Raw genomic sequence first — 23,458 nt, 5'->3', positions numbered from 1 at the left:
TCTTCCATTGAAAATGTGTGGCGCATTATGAAGCCTAAAATACCACAACGGAGACCCCCGGACTGTTGAACAACTTAAGCTGTACATCAAGCAAGAATGGGAAATAATTCCACCTGAGAAGCTTCAAAAATGTGTCTCCTCAGTTCCCAAATGTTTACTGAGTGTTGTTAAAAGGAAAGGCCATGTAACACAGTGGTGCACATGCCCTTTCCCAACTACTTTGGCACGTGTTGCAGCCATGAAATTCTAAGTTAATTATTATTTGAAAAAAAAAAAAAGTTTATCAGTTTGAACATCAAATATCTTGTCTTTGTAGCATATTCAACTGAATATGGGTTGAAAGGGATTTGCAAATCATTGTATTGCGTTTATATTTACATCTAACACAATTTCCCAACTCATGGAAACGGGGTTTGTAATACTAATCAAATATCATCCCGGGGGCCATAGATCATTCATTTGTGGGCCGGATCTGGCCCGCGGGTCTTGACTTTGACACCCCTGGACTAGACTAAACCGAGGTCAGCGTGTACTTCTTGTGACTTGCTTGTTTGTTGGTGTGCCGTGAGCTTTTTTCTACTGTTTAATGTGTGCCTTGGCTCAGCAAAGGTTGGGAAACACTGCCTTGGAGGTCCTGTAAACTGTGCTTGTGAGTCCTCTGTGTGTTCTTATGTATATTTGCCATGATCCAAGGCCCGGATCATGTTTTGTTATGTTCTGTTAGTTTTGGACTCAATTAGTTCCTGTTTTTTTTTTGTGCACCCTTGTTTGTTTTAGTTACTTATTATTTCCACCTGCCTCTGATTAGTGTTCGCCCGCTCACCTGCTGCCCGGGCACTACCGTGTTTTTCGGATTACAAGTCGCAGTTTTTTTCATAGTATGGGTGCGACTTATACTCAGGAGCGACTTATGTGTGAAATGATTAACACATTACCGTAAAATATCAAATAATATTATTTAGCTCATTCACGTAAGAGACTAGACCAGGGGTCGGCAACCCAAAATGTTGAAAGAGCCATATTGGACCAAAAATACAAAAACAAATCTGTCTGGAGCCACAAAAAATTAAAAGCCATATTACATACAGATAGTGTGTCATGAGATATACATTGAATTAAGAGCACTTAAAGGAAACTAAATGACCTCAAATATAGCTACAAATGAGGCATAATGATGCAATATGTACATATAGCTAGCCTAAATAGCATGTTAGCATCGATTAGCTTGCAGTCATGCAGTGACCAAATATGCCCGATTAGCACTCCACACAAGTCAATAACATCAACAAAACTCACCTTTGTGTATTCACGCACAACGTTAAAAGTGTAGTGGACGAAATGAGAAAGAAAAAGAAGTAGCATAAAACACGTCCTAGAAAGTCGGAGAAAGTTATACATGTAAACAAACTAAGGTGAGTTCAAAGACCGCCAAAAGTAGTAGGACAAAACGGCGCTCCCCAAATACTCGAATCAGTGAAGCATATTTAATATAAACAGTGTGCTTTATAACAATTAGGGAGGTTTGTGTCATGTTTTTCCTCCTACAGAAACCATATTAACACAAAAAATATATTTTTTTGCCCTCATCTTTTTCCATTTTTCACACATTTTTGAAAAAGCTCCAGAGAGCCACCAGGGCGGCGCTAAAGAGCCGCATGCGGCTCTAGAGCCGCGGGTTGCCGACCCCCGGACTAGACGTATAAGATTTCATGGGATTTAGCGAGTAGGAGTGACAGATTGTTTGGTAAACGTATAGCATGTTCTATATGTTATAGTTATTTGAATGACTCTTACCATAATATGTTACGTTAACATACCAGGCACGTTCTCAGTTGGTTATTTATGCCTCATATAACGTACACTTATTCAGCCTGTTGTTCACTATTCTTTATTTATTTTAAATTGCCTTTCAAATGTCTATTCTTGCTGTTGGGTTTTATCAAATAAATTTCCCCCAAAAATGCGACTTATATATGTTTTTTTTCCTTCTTTATTATGCATTTTCGGCCGGTGCGACTTATACTCCGAAAAATACGGTACCCCTAATTTTTGTATATTTTTTTCTTGTTTTTTAACACTGACTTTTTGCAGGTGAGCGGCCGAACACTAATCAGAGGCAGGTGGAAATTATAAGTAACCATAGTAATTAAAACAAACAAGGGTGCACAAAAAACAGGAACTCTTGGAGTCCAAAACTAACAGAACATATCAGAAAACGATCCGGGGCACGGATCATGACAATATTTGTGGGTCATTAACGGTACATCTCATCAACTCTTTGCAGAGTTAGTATTCCACTCGTTATATTAGTCACTCCCTTTGTGTTATTTTACCCCTCCCCTTTTTCATCCTCTAGCTTCCACTGAAGTATAAGCACAGGTGACTAACTACAGGTGAGTACCATGCTACATGGGTTTCAGAGAAGGCTATTGCAGACATTTCTACAACATGTACAAACACATTTTTTTTATACGTGTGAGTTACAAATATTTCCAAACATTTCACCAAGGAACTAATTTACATACAAGATGTGGAATATTTTAGAGTCTTAAAGGACTATCCCTCAGGTCGGTTAAAACGACGTCACGTTGACTTATAATCAGTCCGATCTTTAAAGACAATATCTGAAAAATTGCTATGCAAAAAGTAGCAAATTTGGTCAAGGTCTCTTTTTAAATAGTTATTATAGTGCTTTTCATGGCTTTAAGACAGGGGTCTTTTTTTTTGTTTTAATCTCACCAAGTGGCAAATCTACAGGATTTCAGTGCGCATTTTTATGACACCATAGCTGCGAGTCTCCATGTCAAGTCCAGAATGGTACCGGGACAGCGAGCGCTGTCGTACGAAGTTCAAAGCATTAGAAAAAAGAAAGAAACAAACACGCGTTTAGAAACTTTCCAATCTCCAACTTGGAGATCTTGTGGGGACTCCAGCATCGTGTCTGCTCCTTGTTCCCATTTACACTTTTGGAGCCAGGCTCCGTTCCAAGTCTTCAGCTTTTTATTTGCTACTCAAAACTCCCATTCTAGTGTTTCTTCTCGATTGGCCGCCCTCTCCAGCCTGTGGATGATGTTATTGAGGTTGGCCACCTTCTCGTTGCGTCTCTGACTGCTCCTGTTGAGCACGGGGCTTTGGAAGGGAGGCGGGTTGGGGTCCAGGCCGTGGCTGGAGGGCGGGTTAGGCACCGAGGGTGATATTGGCGCGGAGGAGGAGGGCACGGGGGAGACGGACATCATGAGACCGGGCGAGGACGCGGCAGACGGGGAGTTGAGAGAAACCTCCAAGCTGCTCCGGCAGGCTTCCGACGAGGCCTTGAAGCTGAGCGGGTCGACGGGGGACTTCCTGGGGTCTTCCCTCTGGGGGCTCATCCTCTCCTCCTTCTTCATACTCTGGCCGGTCAAGAAGGTCTCACAGCAGCCGATGGTGGCGTCCTCCAGCTCACTCTTCAACTGCACGGCGGGGGGGAAACACTGCGCTTTGGCCTCCCCCTCGTTTTCCCCGTCCACCGCCTCCTGTTTGACGAAAGGACGGGCGGCGCCGGGAGGAAGGCCGCAGTGGTTGTGTCCTGAGGGCTTCCTGTCCTCCCCCTCAGAGCGAGGGCTCTGTGCCGCTGACGGAGAGTCGGCGTGGTGCTCGGCGTCCGTGTCATTGTCTGGCAGACCCTCCATGAGCACCTCGCGTCTCATCCTGGACCTGCACACAGACACACCTTTTAGCTACGCCCTGTTGGGTTGAGTTAGAGTTTATTTGGAACATGCATGCATACGACATGATACATCACAATTTAATCAACAGAGGCCAGAGGTCCAGGGCACAGATAACAGGCCCATCAAAATTTCCGCGGGAATTTTCTAGTTATTATTAAAGGGGAACATTATCACAATTTCAGAAGGGTTAAAACCATTAAAAATCAGTTCCCAGTGGCTTATTTTATTTTTCGAAGTTTTTTTCAAAATTTTACCCATCACGCAATATCCCAAAAAAAAGCTTCAAAGTGCCTGATTTTAAGCATCGTTATATACACCCGTCCATTTTCCTGTGACGTCACATAGTGATGTGATGGCGCATAGAACAGCAAGCTATAGCGACATTAGCTCGGATTCAGACTCGGATTTCAGCGGCTTAAGCGATTCAACAGATTACGCATGTATTGAAACGGATGGTTGTAGTGTGGAGGCAGGTAGCGAAAACGAAATTGAAGAAGAAACTGAAGCTATTGAGCCATATCGGTTTGAACCGTATGCAAGCGAAACCGACGAAAACGACACGGGAGAAAGCGAGGACGAATTCGGCGATCGCCTTCTAACCAACGATTGGTATGTGTTTGTTTGGCATTAAAGGAAACTAACAACTATGAACTAGGTTTACAGCATATGAAATACATTTGGCAACAACATGCACTTTGAGAGTGCAGACAGCCCAATTTTCATCAATTAATATATTCTGTAGACATACCCTCATCCGCTCTCTTTTCCTGAAAGCTGATCTGTCCAGTTTTGGAGTTGATGTCAGCAGGCCAGGGAAGCTAGGGTCGATATTCTTCTCTTGATCATCTTCGGTGGCATAAGGGACATTGTGAGCCAAGACATCCAGGGGGTTCAGCTCGCTCGTCTGCGGGAACAAACTGCCGCCATTGCTTGCCGTGCTACCGAGGTCCTTTGTCCCTGAATTGCTCACACACTCCGGCAGATTCAATGGGGGTCTGGCGGCAGATTTCTTTGACTTTATCGTTGGAAATGCATCTGCTTTGAGTGTCGCAGGATATCCACACATTCTTGCCATCTCTGTCGTAGCATAGCTTTCGTCGGTAAAGTGTGCGGAACAAACGTCCAATTTCTTGCCACTTTCGCATCTTTGGGCCACTGGTGCAACTTGAATCCGTCCCTGTTGGTGTTGTTACACCCTCCAACAACACACCGACGAGGCATGATGTCTCCAAAGTACGGAAAACAGTCGAAAAAACGGAAAAACACAGAGCTGATTTGACTCGGTGTTTGAGAAAATGGCGGATTGCTTCCCGATGTGACGTCACAAGTGACGTCATCGCTCCGAGGGCGAATATTAGAAAGGCGTTTAATTCGCCAAAATTCACCCATTTAGAGTTCGGAAATCGGTTAAAAAAAAAAAAGGTCTTTTTTCTGCAACATCAAGGTATATATTGACGCTTACATAGGTCTGGGGATAATGTTCCCCTTTAATGTTGTAGTTTTCATCATTAGTTTATACGTACGTTGATATGTAACAAGCAAGGCCTCCTCTCCTTATATGCTAATCGCGAGAGCCGAGATCGATTCGGGGCAACCGTTTTTCCTGTATAAGCGCATTAAAGGCCTACTGAAACCCACTACTACCGACCACGCAGTCTGATAGTTTATATATCAATGATGAAATCTTAACATTGCACATGCCAATAAAGTGCAATTTTAAATTTCCTGCGAAACTTCAGGTTGAAAACGTCTAGGTATGATGACGTATGTGCGTGACGTCGATGGTTGAAACGGAAGTATTGGGACGCCATTGTATCCAATACAAAAAGCTCAGTTTTCATCGCAAAATTCCACAGTATTCTGGACATCTGTGTTGGTGAATATTTTGCAATTTGTTTAAAGGGGAACATTATTATGTGTTACAGCTGACTAATCAAATTATTGGTAGTCTCATATCTGACGACATATCTCATAAATAATGTTAGAATAATTCTAAGTTATCACAAAAACTTTGTGTTGAAATGAGTTCCCGGCGGGAAGACCAAAAGCTGTCTTTGAACCCACCAAGAAGAAGGCTTGTAAAACTCCACTGTGTAGGGGGGGAAGCAACATGAAGGTGTTTCTGTTTCTTTCATGTATTGTAATCAACAAAAAGATATTGTTTTAACCCAAGGATTACAAAGCGGAGAGAAGGCAGGATCTGCCCAAGTTCCAGACACCTACTTATTGAACTCTTTTACGAACCTCTTTGACCTTTTCTTTTGAACTGTTTTGTAATCAAAGGCGATGGCTGTTTACGACCCCCGTCCCTTTGGAAGCAGCTGTTGCCATGTGGTCAGGGAAGGTCCAAAAAAAGAAGGAGGTGTCACGCCAAATTTCTTCCCCCTACAAAAACCTTCCCCCCCATTTACTTCCGGGGTCATTTCCTCTTACGTCATTTCCTCTTACTTACGTCATTGGCAGCGATCGATAGAATCCAAATCTCCTGAAAATGGTGGTGTCGCTGAATGACATTTGTCTTTATCTTTCCCAGGGGACTTATGTCAAACACCAGCAGGCTTCGAAAAATACCAGGCGGAGTGTTAGGGAAAATGTCAGGCGGAGTGTTAGGGCCGCTGCTGGGAACTTCTGTCTTTGTGGTAACGTGCAAAAAATATTAAGTTAATTTGTTCGACTAATACAGACGTTTTGTTAACGCTATATTATAAAAAAAATAAAAAAATAAAAAAAGTATCCTTCCAGCGACGGGCAGTCAAAGCCGAAGTGTTATCGATCGCTGTCAATGACGTAAGAGGAAATGACGTAAGTAAGAGAAAATTACGTAAGAGGAAATGACCCCGGAAGTAAATGGGGGGGGGGTTTGTAGGGGGAAGAAATTTGGCGTGACAGCGGCGCGCAATCTTTTGGCAGAGCGTAATGACACTGTACAAGGGTACAGATGTACACGTTTCTCCTCACTGAGCCAAACTGAATTCTGTCTGTGTTTCATTCTTTGCTTCTTGTTTGTTTTAATAGATGTCATCGATGTTTGAACCTGACAAATAATACATTTACTTTATTTTTACAGTATGATGAAAAATGCCCTGCTCTATGTGCAAGAACACAGGTTAGACTTGGTGTGATACTGGCCTGTAGTTGTGGAACCAGTTGATAACAGTGTTGGTCTTGAGGTGGAGCTGTGACGCTAACATCTCAATGGTGTTCTGTGAGGGGTATGGTTCCAAAAGGTAGGCCTTCCTCAGGGTCTCTTTCTCCACCGCTCCAAGCACCACCCGAGGCTTTTTGGCCTGACCGTAAGAGCACAGGTCCAGCGAGGACAAGGCCGGGCTCACGCACTCCGAGCGAGTGCCGGGCGAGTCGCTGTCTGAGCCTGTGCTCAGCAGCCCATAACGCCTCTTCAGGTAAGCTGCACAGAAGACAGTGAAGGAACTCCATTACAAAACTCAAAACCAGTTAAGTTGGCACGTTGTGTAAATGGTAAATAAAAACAGAATACAATGATTTGCAAATCCTTTTCAACTTATATTCAATTGAACGGACTGCAAAGACAAGATATTTAATGCTTGAACTGAGAAACTTAACTTTTTTTGCAATTAATCAACAATCCGGATGGTTCTTTTCCTCTTTGGTCCGGCGGAAACGACGTCCACAGTTTCCAAAAACAATTTGAAATGTGGACTTGTCAGACCACAGAACACTTTTCCACTTTGTATCAGTCCATCTTAGATGAGCTCGGGTGTTGTTGATAAATGGCTTTGGCTTTGCATAGTCGAGTTTTAACTTGCACTTACAGATGTAGCGACCAACTGTATTTACTGACAGTGGTTTTCTGAAGTGTTCCTGAGCCCATGTGGTGATATCCTTTACACACTGATGTTGCTTTTTGATGCAGTACCGCCTGAGGGATCGAAAGTCACGGGCGGTCAATGTTGGTTTTCGGCTTTACCGCAGTGATTTCTCCAGAGTCTCTGAACCTTTTGATGATATTACGGACCGTAGATGTTGAAATCCCTAAATTCCTTGCAATAACTGGTTGAGAAATGTTGTTCTTAAACAATTTGCTCACGCATTTGTTGACAAAGTGGTGACTCTCGCCACATCCTTATTTGTGAATGACTGAGCATTTCATAGCGAGATATAAGTTAGCACTTTACGCTACTTTATATTAAAAATGGCAACAGCAGAGGGTGAATGTCCCATAAGAAGATAGAGACCACAGAAAACTTTTCCACTTTGCATGAGTCCATCTTAGATGAAATCGGGGCCTAGTGAAGCTGGCGGCGTTTCTGGGTGTTGTTGATAAATGGCTTTGGCTTTGCATAGCAGAGTTTTAACTTGCACTTACAGATGTAGCGACCAACTGTAGTTACTGACAGTGGTTTTCTGAAGTGTTCCTGAGCCCATGTGGTGATATCCTTCACACACTGATGTCGCTTTTTAATGCAGTACCGCCTGAGGGATCGAAAGTCACGGGCATTCAATGTTGGCTTCCGGCTTTACCGCGTACGTGCAGTGATTTCTCCAGAGTCTCTGAACCTTTTGATGATATTACGGACCGTAGATGGTGAAATCCCTAAATTCCTTGCAATAGCTGGTTGAGAAATGTTGTTCTTAAACTCACGCATTTGTTGACACAGTGGTGACCCTCACCCCATCCTTGTTTGTGAATCCCTGAGCATTTCATGGAAGCTGCTTTTAAACCCAATCATGGCACCCACCTGTTCCCAATGAGCCTGTTCACCTGTGAGATGCTCCAAATAAGTGTTTGATGAGCATTCCTCAACTTTCTCAGTCTTTTTTGCCACTTGTGCCAGCTTTTTTGAAACATGTTGCAGGCATCAAATTCCAATTGAGCTAATATTTGCAAAAAATAACAACATTTTTCAGTCTATTCAATTGAATATAAGTTGAAAATGATTAGCAAATCATTGTATTCTGTTTTTATTGACCATTTACACAACTTGCCAACTTCACTGCTTTTTGGGGTTTTGTAAATTCTGCACTCAAACTGGAATATATTGCAATCTCAGCTCTAAACTCACCCTTTTTTTCCATCTTCTTCATCGCCCTCAGCTTGTCCACGTTGTGAGGGTCGTTGAGCCACAACTGCATGCGGATAAACGGCTCCCTGCCTTTCAGGCTGAGTTTGTGCCAAGGTTTGGGTCGGGACAGCAGGTCGGACACAGAACCTTGGGTCAGACCCAGAATGGTCTCCCCAAAAAGACGCTGGCCTGTTGGGGAATACATGCATTGGTTCATTTGTCTCAGACGTGCTCAACCACTTAGGGACATTCGTGCAAATTCAACATGTCGGAAAAAGACTCGGAAGAAACCAATCTAATGTAATGGGATTCAATATGGGATTCCTTATCCCTATGTCTATTAGTATTCATATTATTTTTATAACATGTTGACAATTACTGTACAATAACTTGTATACTTACATGTCTATTACCTGACACCTTCTATGTTAGCGACCTCTCTTTGTTTATAATGTTTATTTTCTGCTGGATCTACTCTCTATTTTATGCTGCAGCTGTTACATATACTGTAATATTGTACATGCTAATTGTTATATATTGTATATATTATATACAAATATAATATAATATAATATAATAACCAACTCAAGTATTTCATATATATATATATATATATATAAGAAATACTTGCCGAAATACTAAGTCAAGTATTTCATATATATATATATATATATATATATATATATATATGTATATATATATATATATATATATACATATATGTGTATATATATATATATATATATACATACATATATATATATATATATATATATACACATATATATATATATATATAAGAAATAATTGACTTTCAGTGAATTCTAGCTATAAATATATATTTATTTTATTATATACTTGACGAAATACTAAGTCAAGTATTTCATATATATATATATATATATATATATATATATATATATATACATATATATATATATATATATATATATATAAATAAAATAAATACTTGAATTTCAGTGTTCATTTATTTACACATATACACACACATAACACTCATCTACTCATTGTTGAGTTAAGGGTTGAATTGTCCATACTTGTTCTATTCTCTGTCACTATTTTTCGAACCATGCTGAACACCCTCTCTGATGATGCATTGCTGTGTGGCACGCACAAAAGTGCTTTCATCAAATGCACTAGATGGCAGTATTGTCCTGTTTAAGAGTGTCACAACATTGCTGTTTACGGCAGACGAACTGCTTTACGGTAGACAAAAACGTGACTGCTGTTGTTGTGTGTTGTTACCGCATGACGGTCGTAATTTAAAATTTAAAGCAGGGAGAAGAAATGAGTGGGATGTGTACTGAACATGCCTCTATTTGCTGTTCCTGCACGTACACTGCAAAAAGTCAGTGTTCAAAAACAAGAAAAAAAAAATACAAAAATGAGGGGTATTTTATTTGAACTAAGCAAAATTATCTGCCAATATAACAAGAAAATTTGGCTTGTCAAGACTTTCCAAAACAAGTAAAATTAGCTAACCTCAATGAACCCAAAAATAGCTTAAAATAAATATATTCTCACTAATAACAAGTGCACTTTTCTGGGTAGAAAAAAGAGACCTTTTTGCTCAATATGTTGAAAAATATTCTTAAATTAAGTAAATGCTAGAGCCATTATCTTGACATAATGATATGCGCTCGGCATTACATTTACTTTTACTAAAAACTAATGTATTGTTCTTAATGGAAAGGTAAGAAGGCAACCGCTTGTTACTCTCGGGGTCTCCTAGCCACTCAGGCAAATCATATGGTCTAAAAATGCATTTTTCCATCGATAACATGACATCATCGCGCCAAGTGCGTGCTCTTTCAGTCAATTAGTGCGCATATATGCAGCCCTACCCCCGGCCAACATTTATTAATTGTAATTTTGAGGAATTTATCTGAATGTGCATGAACTATTTCTTTTCAAAATTGTTAGAAATGTGACATGATAAATGTTTAAATATTAACCGTCAGTTTACTGTACTGTGCCAACTGTACTACTATATGAGTACGTATTTTCTATTGTTTCATTGAAAATAAAACAGCAAAGTCCATTTGGCTGTCATCTGTTTTAATTATGAGACACAGTTGTGTCAAAGTCATGATTTTTTTTTTTCATGCTTGAAATAAGAAATTATTACTTTAAAAAAGTAGTTTTATACTTGTGAGTGTTGATGACACAGCTTTGCAACAGTTGATATTCTAGTTTCAAGCATGTTTTACTCAATATAGGTCATCAAATCTCAGCAACAAGCTGTAATATCTTACTGACATCATTTAGGACCAAAACACTTAAAACAAGTAAAACCCTGTTTCCATATCAATCAATCAATCAATGTTTATTTATATATGAGTTGGGAAATTGTGTTAGATGTAAATATAAACGGAATACAATGATTTGCAAATCATTTTCAATCCATATTCAGTTGAATATGCTACAAAGACAACATATTTGATGTTCAAACTGATAAACAATTTTTTTTTTGCAAATAATCATTAACTTTAGAATTTGATGCCAGCAACACGTGACAAAGAAGTTGGGAAAGGTGGCAATAAATACTGATAAAGTTGAGGAATGCTCATCAAACACTTATTTGGAACATCCCACAGGTGAACAGGCAAATTGGGAACAGGTGGGTGCCATGATTGGGTATAAAAGTAGATTCCATGAAATGCTCAGTCATTCACAAACAAGGATGGGGCGAAGGTCACTACTTTGTCAACAAATGCGTGAGCAAATTGTTGAACAGTTTAAGAAAAACCTTTCTCAACCAGCTATTGCAAGGAATTTAGGGATTTCACCATCTACGGTCCGTAATATCATCAAAGGGTTCAGAGAATCTGGAGAAATCACTGCACGTAAGCAGCTAAGCCCGTGACCTTTAATCCCTCAGGCTGTACTGCATCAACAAGCGACATCAGTGTGTAAAGGATATCACCACATGATCTCAGGAACACTTCAGAAACCCACTGTCAGTAACTACAGTTGGTCGCTGCATCTGTAAGTGCAAGTTAAAACTCTCCTATGCAAGGCGAAAACCGTTTATCAACAACACCCAGAAACGCCGTCGGCTTCGCTGGGCCTGAGCTCATCTAAGATGGACTGATACAAAGCGGAAAAGTGTTCTGTGGTCTGACGAGTCCACATTTCAAATTGTTTTTGGAAACTGTGGATGTCGTGTCCTCCGGACCAAAGAGGAAAAGAACCATCCGGATTGTTATAGGAGCAAAGTTGAAAAGCCAGCATCTGTGATGGTATGGGGGTGTATTAGTGCCCAAGACATGGGTAACTTACACATCTGTGAAGGCACCATTAATGCTGAAAGGTACATACAGGTTTTGGAGCAACATATGTTGCCATCCAAGCAACGTTACCATGGTCGCCCCTGCTTATTTCAGCAAGACAATGCCAAGCCACGTGTTACATTAACGTGGCTTCATAGTAAAAGAGTGCGGGTACTAGACTGGCCTGCCTGTAATCCAGACCTGTCTCCCATTGAAAATGTGTGGCGCATTATGAAGCCTAAAATACCACAACGGAGACCCCCGGACTGTTGAACAACTTAAGCTGTACATCAAGCAAGAATGGGAAAGAATTCCACCTGAGAAGCTTAAAAAATGTGTCTCCTCAGTTCCCAAATATTTACTGAGTGTTGTTAAAAGGAAAGGCCATGTAACACAGTGGTGAACATGCCCTTTCCCAACTACTTTGGCACGTGTTGCAGCCATGAAATTCTAAGTTAATTATTATTTGCAAAAAAAAATAAAGTTTATGAGTGTGAACATCAAATATGTTGTCTTTGTCGTGCATTCACCTGAATATGGGTTGAAAAGGATTTGCAAATCATTGTATTCTGTTTATATTTACAACTAACACAATTTCCCAACTCATATGGAAACGGGGTTTGTAAAACACTCTAACATAAAATCTGCTTAGTGAGAAGAATTATCTTATCAGACAGAAAATAAGCAAATCTCACCCTTATTTGAGATATTTAATCTTACTTAGATTTCAGTTTTTGTTTATTGGTCAAATTGAAAATCGATGTCATTATTGTAGTATGGCTCTGTTACTTCAATCTGACTCACCCAGGTTGTTGTCTGTTAGCACCTCCTTGACCTTCTTGGTGATTGCATAGGTGTCCAGCTCAGAAGACATGGCCACCAGCTCTTGAATGCCGAGTTGGTGAGTGGGGTGATGCTGGATCATGAGGCTGGGGGTGGACTTCCCTCCCTCCGTTTGGGGAGGCAGCCCCAGAACCAGGCTCTCAGGCTGCTGGTTCTCCTTGCTGCTTTCCAGGGAGAGGCTGACCGGTTCAACCGGCGGACTAGGATGACCCTCTGCCGGGCTTACGGGCGGTGAGGGCGAAGACTGGGTCATCACCGGACTTATATCTGAGGGTAAACCGGAGACAAGTTGTCATTGAATGCACACGAGTATGACGTGGTGCAAACGCCCTTCTTATAACTTCGACTTACCATGAGTGTGGCCCCGGTTGGGGGCCTGGTGTAAGGTCTGGTTTAGGGTCTGGCCCAGCTGGTCAAGTAACCAGAGCTGCATGCGAATGAAAGGTTCCCGGCCTTTCTGGGTCAGCTTGCTCCAGGGTTTGGGCCGTGACAGCATGTCACTCACGCTGCCCTGAGAAAGCCCAAGCACCTGTACAAAAAACATGACATTAGTATATGACTCAATAAATACTGCCCAATAAAATAGTACTTGAAGACGTGATACACTTCTAGCAGACAGCCACTAGAGGGAAGCACAGGCCCACAAATCCAGGTCTATTAACTGCACTGCAAAAAGTCAGTGTTGAAAAACAAGAAAAAAAATACAAAAATGGGAGGTATTTTATTAGAACTAAGCAAAATTATCTGCCAATAGAACAAGAAAATTCGGCTTGTCAAGACTTTCAAAAACAAGTAAAATTAGCTAACCTCAATGAACCCAAAAATACCTTCAAATAAGTATATTCTCACTAATAACAACTACTGTACTACTATATGAGTACGTATTTTCTATTGTTTCATTGAAAATAAAACAGCAAAGTGGGGGGGACAAAAGTTGGAAAAGTCGGCAAAAGTCCGAAAAATTTTCAAAATACCTACCCAGGTCCGAGTCTCACAAGTCCCGGTCGGGATGCCTCAAATGTCCAAAACGCGCCCAGCAAAGTCCCACGGGAAGGCGGGGAGAAAAGTGAGAAAAGTCGGTAAAATGTTCGAAAATCACACCCAGGTTCGAGTGCCGCAAGTCTTAAGACTTGTGGCACTCCATGTGGGACTCGAACCTGGGTAGGCATTTTGAACATTTTTGGAACTTTTGCCGAATTTTCCAACTTTTATCCCCCCTCCCCGTAGGACTCGGCTGGGTGTGTTATGGACATTTTGGGCATCCCGGGACTTGCGCGGCCGGCGGCAGGACTTGTGGGACTCGAACCTGGGTAGGTATTTTGAACATTTTTGGGGACTTTTGCCGACTTTTCTCCCTTTTCTCCCCCACTTCCCGTGAGACTTTGCTGGGTGCGTTTTTGCATCCCGGGACTTGTGCGGCCCTCAAACACATTACAAACACCGAGTCAAATCAGCTCTGTTATTTTCCGTTTTTTCGACTGTTTTCCGTACCTTGGAGACATCATGCCTCGTCGGTGTGTTGTCGGAGGGTGTAACAACACGAACAGGGACGGATTCAAGTTGCACCAGTGGCCCAAAGATGCGAAAGTGGCAAGAAATTGGACGTTTGTTCCGCACACTTTACCGACGAAAGCTATGCTACGACAGAGATGGCAAGAATGTGTGGATATCCTGCGACACTCAAAGCAGATGCATTTCCAACTGGACTGGACAGATCAGCTTTCAGGAAAAGAGAGCGGATGAGGGTATGTCTACAGAATATATTAATTGATGAAAACTGGGCTGTCTGCACTCTCAAAGTGCATGTTGTTGCCAAATGTATTTCATATGCTGTAAACCTAGTTCATAGTTGTTAGTTTCCTTTAATGCCAAACAAACACATACCAATCGTTGGTTAGAAGGCGATCGCCGAATTCGTCCTCGCTTTCTCCCGTGTCTCTGGCTGTCGTGTCGTTTTAGTCGGTTTCGCTTGCATACGGTTCAAACCGATATGGCTCAATAGCTTCAGTTTCTTCTTCAATTTCGTTTTCGCTACCTGCCTCCACACTACAACCATCCGTTTCAATACATGCGTAATCTGTTGAATCGCTTAAGCCGCTGAAATCCGAGTCTGAATACGAGCTAATGTCGCTATATCTTGCTGTTCTATCCGCCATGTTTGTTTGTGTTGGCTTCACTATGTGACGTCACAGGAAAATGGACGGGTGTATATAACGATGGTTAAAATCAGGCACTTTGAAGCTTTTTTTTAGGGATATTGCGTGATGAGTAAAATTTTGAAAAAAACTTCGAAAAATAAAATAAGCCACTGGGAACTGATTTTTAATGGTTTTAACCATTCTGAAATTGTGATAATGTTCCCCTTTAAGAACCGCTGGTCTATGATTTCTGCCACCTCAGAAGCATGTTTTGTAACTTTATAGACAAAAATGGACAAAGATCATTCTGGTTTGCAGGTCTAATTTTCAGGGGAATTGAACTGTTTAATGTTTTAATACAGCCTGTGTTTAATTTCATCTGCAGAATAAGCAGTAGGTGAATAAATAGAAAAAACCCCTCTGTCATAGGCCAAGTCCTTACAGAGTAAGTTTCTGCTGCCCTCAAGTGTCCATTTTCTATAAACCTCCCTATAATTGTTTAGTCAACAAAGCTAATTGCCAGGTTTTCCACTCAAAAAAAAAAAAAAAAACAGTGATTAGTTTGCAGATTCAGATAAATGAACACATAATAGAACTTGATTTCAAGCATAGAAGTTGTTAATGAAAGCAAAAACAATAGAGTCATTTATAGTGGAAAGCCACTGAAACATAATGAGCTGTTAAGAGCAAAAGAACGTTTGGTGAATCCTGTGGCCAACCTTCCAAAAAGCTGTGCAAGGGTTAGGGTTAGCCCTAACCCTAACCCTAACCCTAACTGCTTTTAGTCTTTCAAACAAAAATGAGGGTACTCTTACAAAATGTGGGAGTGCGGCACAAACACTACGTCAAACTGTACTTAGCAAGGAGAGCATATCACATTCAGTGATGGCACAATTCTGGTACATGATTCACTGTCCATGTGTACTTGAAATGCAGACAGCTGTCACTCACACCACAGAATAAATCCCTACCATATGAGGTTTAACCTCCCTAAACGTGTTGGTGACACTTTTTGATTGATTGATTGAAACTTTTATTAGTAGATTGCACAGTTCAGTACATGTTCCGTACAATTGACCACTAAATGGTAACACCCGAATAAGTTTTTCAACTTGTTAAAGTCGGGGTCCACATTAATCAATTCATGGTCTGCGGTGTTCTTTTCAAAGGAAGACATGAAATTGCTACAGGAAAATACCAAAAAAAGAGAAAAAGCCATTAAAATAGGAGCGCAAGACAAGAACTAAAACACTACACACAGGAAAACAGCAAAAAACTCAAAATAAGTCAGGGTGTGATGTGACAGGTGGTGACAGTACACCTACTTTGAGACAAGAGCTATAGTGATGCATGCTTGGTTATGGTTTAATATCCAACAATTTGACAACGACTTTTTACTGTCAACTCAGTTTCGTTTTTTAATGATTTCTGCTGCCGGATTTTTTCAACGCAAAAAATGTGCCTTGGCTCAAAAAAGATTGAAAAACACTGATCTAGACCACAAGGAAGTGTGATAAATGTAGATTAAAATCATCATAGCTCCCCTTTTAAGTACTGTGGACTTTTTAGTCTGCCTCAAGTAAACATATAATAATGCAGTGAATCTAGGGATGTCCCGATCCGATATTTGGATCGGATCAGCTGCCGATATTTGCCAAAAATTGCGTATCGGCAAGGCATGGGAAAATGCCGATCCAGATCCAGTTTAAAAAAAACCTCCAGTTCGTGTTTTCCAACGCACCGATTTAAATAATATATTCCACTTTTCTGCTGCTCCCTAATTTCCGTTCCGCATTTTCCAGCACACCTTCAACACATCCACAGTCTGTGAATTCTCACACAGTTGCTTTTAGCTGCTGGCATTACACGACAGGCTCTTCTCATTCTTTCCTGTGTCTCCCTCTCACAGACAGCAAGTGCACTTTCTTACACACGTCACATACTGTCACGACATACGTCATACTGTCACGTCATACGTCACATACGTATACGTCCTCCCCGAGCAGAGAGGCAGCAGCATGGCTAACGTTAGATGTGATGCTAGCGCAGCCGTGCGAGCAACGCTCCCTCTAAGGTGCTCGCCTGTGCAATTGCGCACTGTTTAAGCGTCCTCTGCGCATAGCAAATCTATGCCACGCACAAAATAAAAAAATAAAAAAAGCGCATAACAATTTGACACACGGACACGACAGAGAAAACAGTTTTCGTCATCATTGTTCAAATATTGTGACGTCTGTCGAGACGCTTATCTCCATTCGGTGCCACACGTCCACACCATCAAAATGCTGAGGCAAAAATTTCCACATCAACACCGTATGAAAAAATTAGTGATTTTTTTAGTTGTGATTTCCTTCTCTGCATGAAAGTTTAAAAGTAGCATATATTAATGCAGTATGAAGAAGAATGTTTTAATGTAGACATGCAAGCTTGAAAGAAAATTTTGAAAATCAAGACTACATATCCTGCTAATGGGTGCATTTCTACCCTATATTTTAACTTTAGATTTATTCTCATATCAAACTCTTTTGGCTGTCTTTTTGACACTTACATCCGGCGCCCCCCTCCACACCCTGGATTATAAATAATGTAAATAATGCAATGTGATTATCTTGTGTGATGACTATATTATGATGATAGTATATATCTGATAGTATATATCTGTATCATGAATCAATTTAAGTGGACCCCGACTTAAACAAGTTGAAAAACTTATTCGGGTGTTACCATTTAGTGGTCAATTGTACGGAATATGTACTTCACTGTGCAACCTACTAATAAAAGTCTCAATCAATCAATCAAAACACACAGAATCATCATACTGCTGTGATTATATGCATCAAGTGTTCATTCAAGGCTAAGGCAAAATATCGAGATATATATCGTGTATCGCAATATGGCCTTAAAATATCGCAATATTAAAAAAAGGCCATATCGCCCAGCCCTAGTTCAATGATGCCATTTCTGGTTATGTATAATTTTGTCTATTTTGTGTTTATCCTTGAATAAACAGGTCAGTTTCTTGTTACCAACCATTGTGTATTATTCAAACTCCCCTAATTCAGTTGGCTAGTTGTTATCAAGAGTACTAAAACCCTTTTCAACATGATTCTGACAACTAAGTAGGCTAAATAACTTTAAACTTTAATACATGCTCGGATAGGCCAGTATCGGTCAGTATCGGTATCGGATCGGAAATGCAAAAACAATATCGGTATCGGATCGGAAGTGCAAAAACCTGGATCGGGACATCCCTAAGTGAATCCTACTTGTTATGAAAAAACCCAGACCAAATATTGGTACATCAGGAAAAGACAAATGTGAACTGACCTTTTCACCAAAGATCCTCTGACAGATGCCGTTCTTCGCCAACTTCTCCTTCACTTGCCTGGTTAGCTCAATGGTGTCCACCTCTCGGTACATGTACAACTCGTACTGCTCTGGAGTCAGGGGTGGGACGGTCGGCTTAAGAGCTCGGGGAACGTACGCCGGGTAGTAGGAAAGCCGACCGGGACTCGGGCCTGGAGACTCGCCGCTGACCGAAGTGTCCGACTCCACCTTAACCTCCGTGGGCCGACACAGCCCCAGCTCCTCTTCGGCTGCGGAAGCGTCCTCGCTGAGACACTCACCGTTCTCCAGGCGGGGCCAGGGTCGAGTCAACACAGAAGGACCGGAGGAAGAGGAAGACACCGAGGGAGAGATGGAATTAAAGGGCCGTGAGCCACCCACAACGGCCAGCCCCATCGACCCCCGCTCTTGAGCCCAGTGCTGGTCGAAGTATGTGCCAACCTCTCCGATCTCTGATTTCACTTTGCGGATGATGTTCTGAACAAAGGCGGCTGGAGAGAGAACGCTGAGTGGTGTCTGGGGATTGCTGATGGAATTGGCCATGCAAACAGTAACACAGCCCCCCTCTTCTTGTTTAATGGATATGGGCAAAGGCAAGCCCCTGGAGCGCTCAGGGGGGCCCAGACGTTCCACTTGGGCTATCGTGCCGACTGACGAGGCTCTTCCACAGCCATCCATGTCTACCAGGGTGTGCTGCTGGGACTCCATCTCTCTCCTGGCCTGTTCTAGGATGTTCTTAATGGTTTCGTCAGAGCCGTTGCCTGTTCCGTTGCTGCTTCTGCTCAAAGCGGTGTTTACGGATGTCCTGGAATCCCCTAAAGACAACAGGTACCCATTCAGAGAGTCGCTGTGTTTGCTTTGATGTAAGTGACAAAAAAAAACGATATCTGGGTGCTTCACACACCTCCCCTCTGGGACTGGATCTCCTTCTTGGCCTGCTCCAAGATATTCCTGATAGCATCGTCTGACCCAGTTTCTGGAGTTCGGATACGTGGAGTGATGCTCCCTGCCACAAAGAAGGAGGAGGGGGTGAGTGGGCTGGTTGATCAGAGAGCAGTTTCAAGGCTTTACTTTTGACTGTTAGATCAATGGCTGCCTTTGAGTGTGTGTTGTCTGACGCTGCTGTATACGGGGAGCTCAACTTTCAAAAAGCTGTTACTCTGGCAAAAAAAAAACAAGTTGAAAAGCAAGACTACAAACATGCCACAGACAGGAAGCCGGGAAAAGAGTCAAAGATGAGGTCCGGGTTAGTTTTTGTGTCCAGGAACTGGACCACCACTGCGAAACAGTTTCTTAACAATCTCCTACATCCATTATCAACTTTAAATGGCTCCAAGCCAGGTTTGTATTTATTTCCGTGTAACGCGTTTATATAGACCAGACCTGGGCAAACTAAGGCCCGTTAAGCTGTTCAATCTGGCCCGCCGGACATTCCCAAATAATTTTTTTTAGATCTTTAAGATGGAAACTGTAGCTGCCATTATGATGTGCAGTGATGTTTTCTCATGACCATAAGTCTTGAACTACAAACGTATAAAAGTATTTCAATGGTTGGAATCTGCACTTTTGCATGATATACAAGTAACTGTCAATTCAGAGCTTGTGAAAGTGGATTCCTGGTTCAAATGCAATAAGCTCTCACTTAATGTAAATAAAACAAATTGTATTCTATTTCGTTCTAATAAAAACCGGACAAATACTGAGCATTGCCATATCAACATCAATGGGCAGGAAATACAGAGAGTGTACTCCACAAAATTCCTGGGGGTCATCATTGACGAATACCTCAATTTCAAATGTCACATTAGCCATCTGTTAAACAAATTATCCAAATATGTTGGCCTGTTCTTTCACCTTCGTCATTATCTTCCTCTTTATGCTCTACTCACCCTATATAAAACTCTCTTTGAACCACATCTAAACTACTGTAATGTCATCTGGTGTAACACCGTCCCTACCTACCTTCACAAATTAGAATCCATGCAAAAGAAAATCATACGGGCCCTGTCATGGTCCAAGTTTAATGCCCCCACTCGACATCTATTCCATAATTATCATCTCTTAAGACTGACAGAGTTCAATATTTATCAAAATGCTTGTTTAACCTATCAAGTCATTTACAGGCTGAATCTTAGGCTCTGTAGCTTGGTTCCTATCTATTGTCCCCAGCATGCCCACAACACTAGTAACTTAGATCTGATATCAGGTAAACATCGTTTACTGGATTGTACCGCTCGAAGTGTTGTATGCAGGGGACCAAAGATCTGGAACCGGCTTAATGAGAGCCTCAAGATGCTGTATCCATTCTCCAACTTCAAAAAGAAACTGAAAACTTACCTATTAACCACCTATAATTAATGCCTCATGTGGGGTAGACTACTGTTGGGTTTTGCATGGTTGAATGAATGTATGTATGTATGTGTATGCTTGCTTTAGTACTGTTATCTTGTGTTTATCATATAGCGTTGTTTTTTTTGTTTGTTTTTTGTTTTTTGTTGTTGTGCTTGCTACCATGTTTCATCATTCCATGTATATACTGTCCTCTGGACCCCCTGTCAAAAGCTTCTTCTAGCTTATTTGGGGGACCCTTTCACTTACCACCATCTTTAAATGATGATATTCACTACTATTGTAATTGTTATATGGTATTGTGAATAAACTAAAACTTGAAACTTGAAACTAGTTACAATGGTAATCTAATTAGTTACAATGGTAATCTAATTAGTTACTATGGTCATCTAATTAGTTACTATGGTAATCTACGTCACAGCAGCTCAGACGAGGCACCAAGCAGTGTGGGTGGGGAGCGTTTCCACAGAGTGTTTCCAGAGCCTGAAATGTGGGTGTCAGGGACAGACGCGGAAGGAGATTTTTACAACAAAGTTCTAAATCGTTGTGATATATCAGATATATCAAATTGTAGGTGTTTTTTGTTTGTTTTTTACCCTTAGCGTTCATATTTTTTTTATTGTAAAATATGTGGATGGAGAAGGGGTGTGACGTTCATATGTTGTCAATATTCAGTGTTTTATCCTTCATAGTTAATACTGTAAATCCAACATTCTTTATTTTCATGTACATTCCGGGTGTCTCATTCAGTAAAAAATTGTAAAATTCCATTCCTTTTATTAAGGCGGTCTGTCATAAAGTTTTTAGCATTCAATCAGACAATATTGTGAGGTTTTGTATTAGTGTTCCTAAAAATAGATATACTGGCCCCCAGACACATTTTTTTCTCTAAACTTGGCCCCCCCCAATCAAAATAATTGCCCAGGCCTGATATAGACGCTCATGCAGTCAGCCGACATAACAGAAATCCAACCAAAATTAGACTTTTTACATTTTGTTGACATGTGGTGACCTTATTACTGTATATTTTATATTTAGATTATTCTGCTTTCTTATGATATTCTGTACCAGGGGTGCCAATTCGGTCGATCGCGAGCTACCGGTCAATCGCGGAGGGTGTGTTGGTCGATCGCAAGGCATTAAAAAAAATAGACCAAAAGATTACCGATCGTCAATCTTCACTATGACGTCACTTGATTAACATTAAGGTCACCCGAGGATCTCAGTATAAAGAAAAGTAGAAGACGGGCAGGAATACAGACAGCTCTCTGTACTGGCCCTCAAAAGTGTAAAGAGCAACTGCACAGTTTAGTTCTGCTATCAAACACAGCAGAAAGTGCTGCTTCATTCTGCTCGTGCTAACAAAATAAGGGTCTCAGAAAACTGTCGCATACAAGCTACAGAGTTAACTACAATGTATTTAGGGTATAAAAAGGAGTCTAGAAGGTAGACGAATAAGAAGATAAAAACCAACCACTTTCAAGTGGGTTTGGAAGGAGAGGAGGACTTGTTTCCCTCCACTGTGTAAATTGGAAGTTGTGGAACTTATCAGCACTATTGTGAATACTGTCTGATTCAAATCAATGCAAGTCAGCAGAATAAGGTAAAATACCAACTTATATTCTTGTGTTAAACATGTTTGTATATTTATCAAACACCTTTAACATGTTAACTATATATATATATATATATATATATATATATATATATATATATATATATATATATATATATATATATATATATATATATACATACATATATATCAGTGACGTGCGGTGAGGTTGATGGCTGGTGAGGCACTGACTTCATCACAGTCAGACTTACAAACATATGAACCCTAAAGAGTATCTTATTCACCATTTGATTGGCAGCAGTTAACGGGTTATGTTTAAAAGCTCATACCAGCATTCTTCCCTGCTTGGCACCCAGCATCAAGGGTTGGAATTGGGGGTTAAATCACCAAAAATTATTCCCGGGCACAGCTGCTGCCCACTGCTCCCCTCACCTCCCAGGGGGTGATCAAGGGGATGGGTCAAATACAGACGAAAAATGTCATTACAGCTAGTGTGTGTGTGACAATCATTGGTACTTTAACTTAACTTTAACTTTACACATACAAACTGTAGCACACAAAAAAGCACATTTAATAAAAAAAAACGTTATTATGGTCTTACCTTTACTTGTAAATTAAGTCAATGCGCTGCAACTAAAGCCCTCACTTAAACTTTCCACGTGCAAGATTGAATCTATTTAAAAAAGTGTAACCGAGGGTTTATAAATGTCGCCTATACTGTATGAAACTACAAAATAACAAACACGGAGGCTCCAGTTTACACGAGGACCACTTTATTTACTTTCTTTCAAAAACTTCCGCTCCACTTCGTGTCATCACTTCCGCTCTTAGCGCCTTCAGATTAAGAGCTCAAGGCATATACTGTATAACAGCGCATAACAGGAACTTAACATCACAAAGAGGAAAGCCCATGAAAATAGGTTACAAAAGTTATTTAATAAGAAGCCAAAAAGTGCAAAAACAATAATGTTCGTGTTGGAGGAGTTGTGAATTAGGTACACCTGCAGTCTGCAAGTGTACCTAATGTTGTGGCCCTGCAGTCATTCACAACTCCTCCAACACGAACATTATTGTTTTTGCACTTTTTGGCTTCTTATGAAATAACTTTTTTAAATAGATTCAATCTTGCACGTGGAAAGTTTAAGTGTGGGCTTTAGTTGATATA

The 23,458-nt window shown here is 40.9% G+C and overlaps 1 protein-coding gene across 1 annotated transcript in view; it reads right to left on the bottom strand.

Annotated features, from left to right (window-relative positions):
- Positions 1–1,447: 1,447 nt before the first annotated feature.
- Positions 1,448–23,458, bottom strand: part of LOC133595358 (homeobox protein cut-like 2) — a 328,330-nt gene continuing 306,319 nt past the window's right edge. Inside the window, exons 16-22 of the mRNA XM_072914271.1 lie at positions 19,273–19,374; positions 18,351–19,183; positions 13,237–13,414; positions 12,847–13,152; positions 8,750–8,938; positions 6,837–7,113; positions 1,448–3,693 (exon numbers count right to left, since the gene is read on the bottom strand). Coding sequence (XP_072770372.1) covers positions 3,012–3,693; positions 6,837–7,113; positions 8,750–8,938; positions 12,847–13,152; positions 13,237–13,414; positions 18,351–19,183; positions 19,273–19,374 — 2,567 coding nt within the window. The 3' untranslated portion in view covers positions 1,448–3,011. The remainder of the gene's footprint in view (positions 3,694–6,836; positions 7,114–8,749; positions 8,939–12,846; positions 13,153–13,236; positions 13,415–18,350; positions 19,184–19,272; positions 19,375–23,458) is intronic.

Source organism: Nerophis lumbriciformis, linkage group LG12 (genome assembly GCF_033978685.3).
Source record: "Nerophis lumbriciformis linkage group LG12, RoL_Nlum_v2.1, whole genome shotgun sequence".
Lineage (NCBI taxonomy): Eukaryota > Metazoa > Chordata > Actinopteri > Syngnathiformes > Syngnathidae > Nerophis > Nerophis lumbriciformis.
This window is presented reverse-complemented; position numbering and strand designations above follow the sequence as displayed.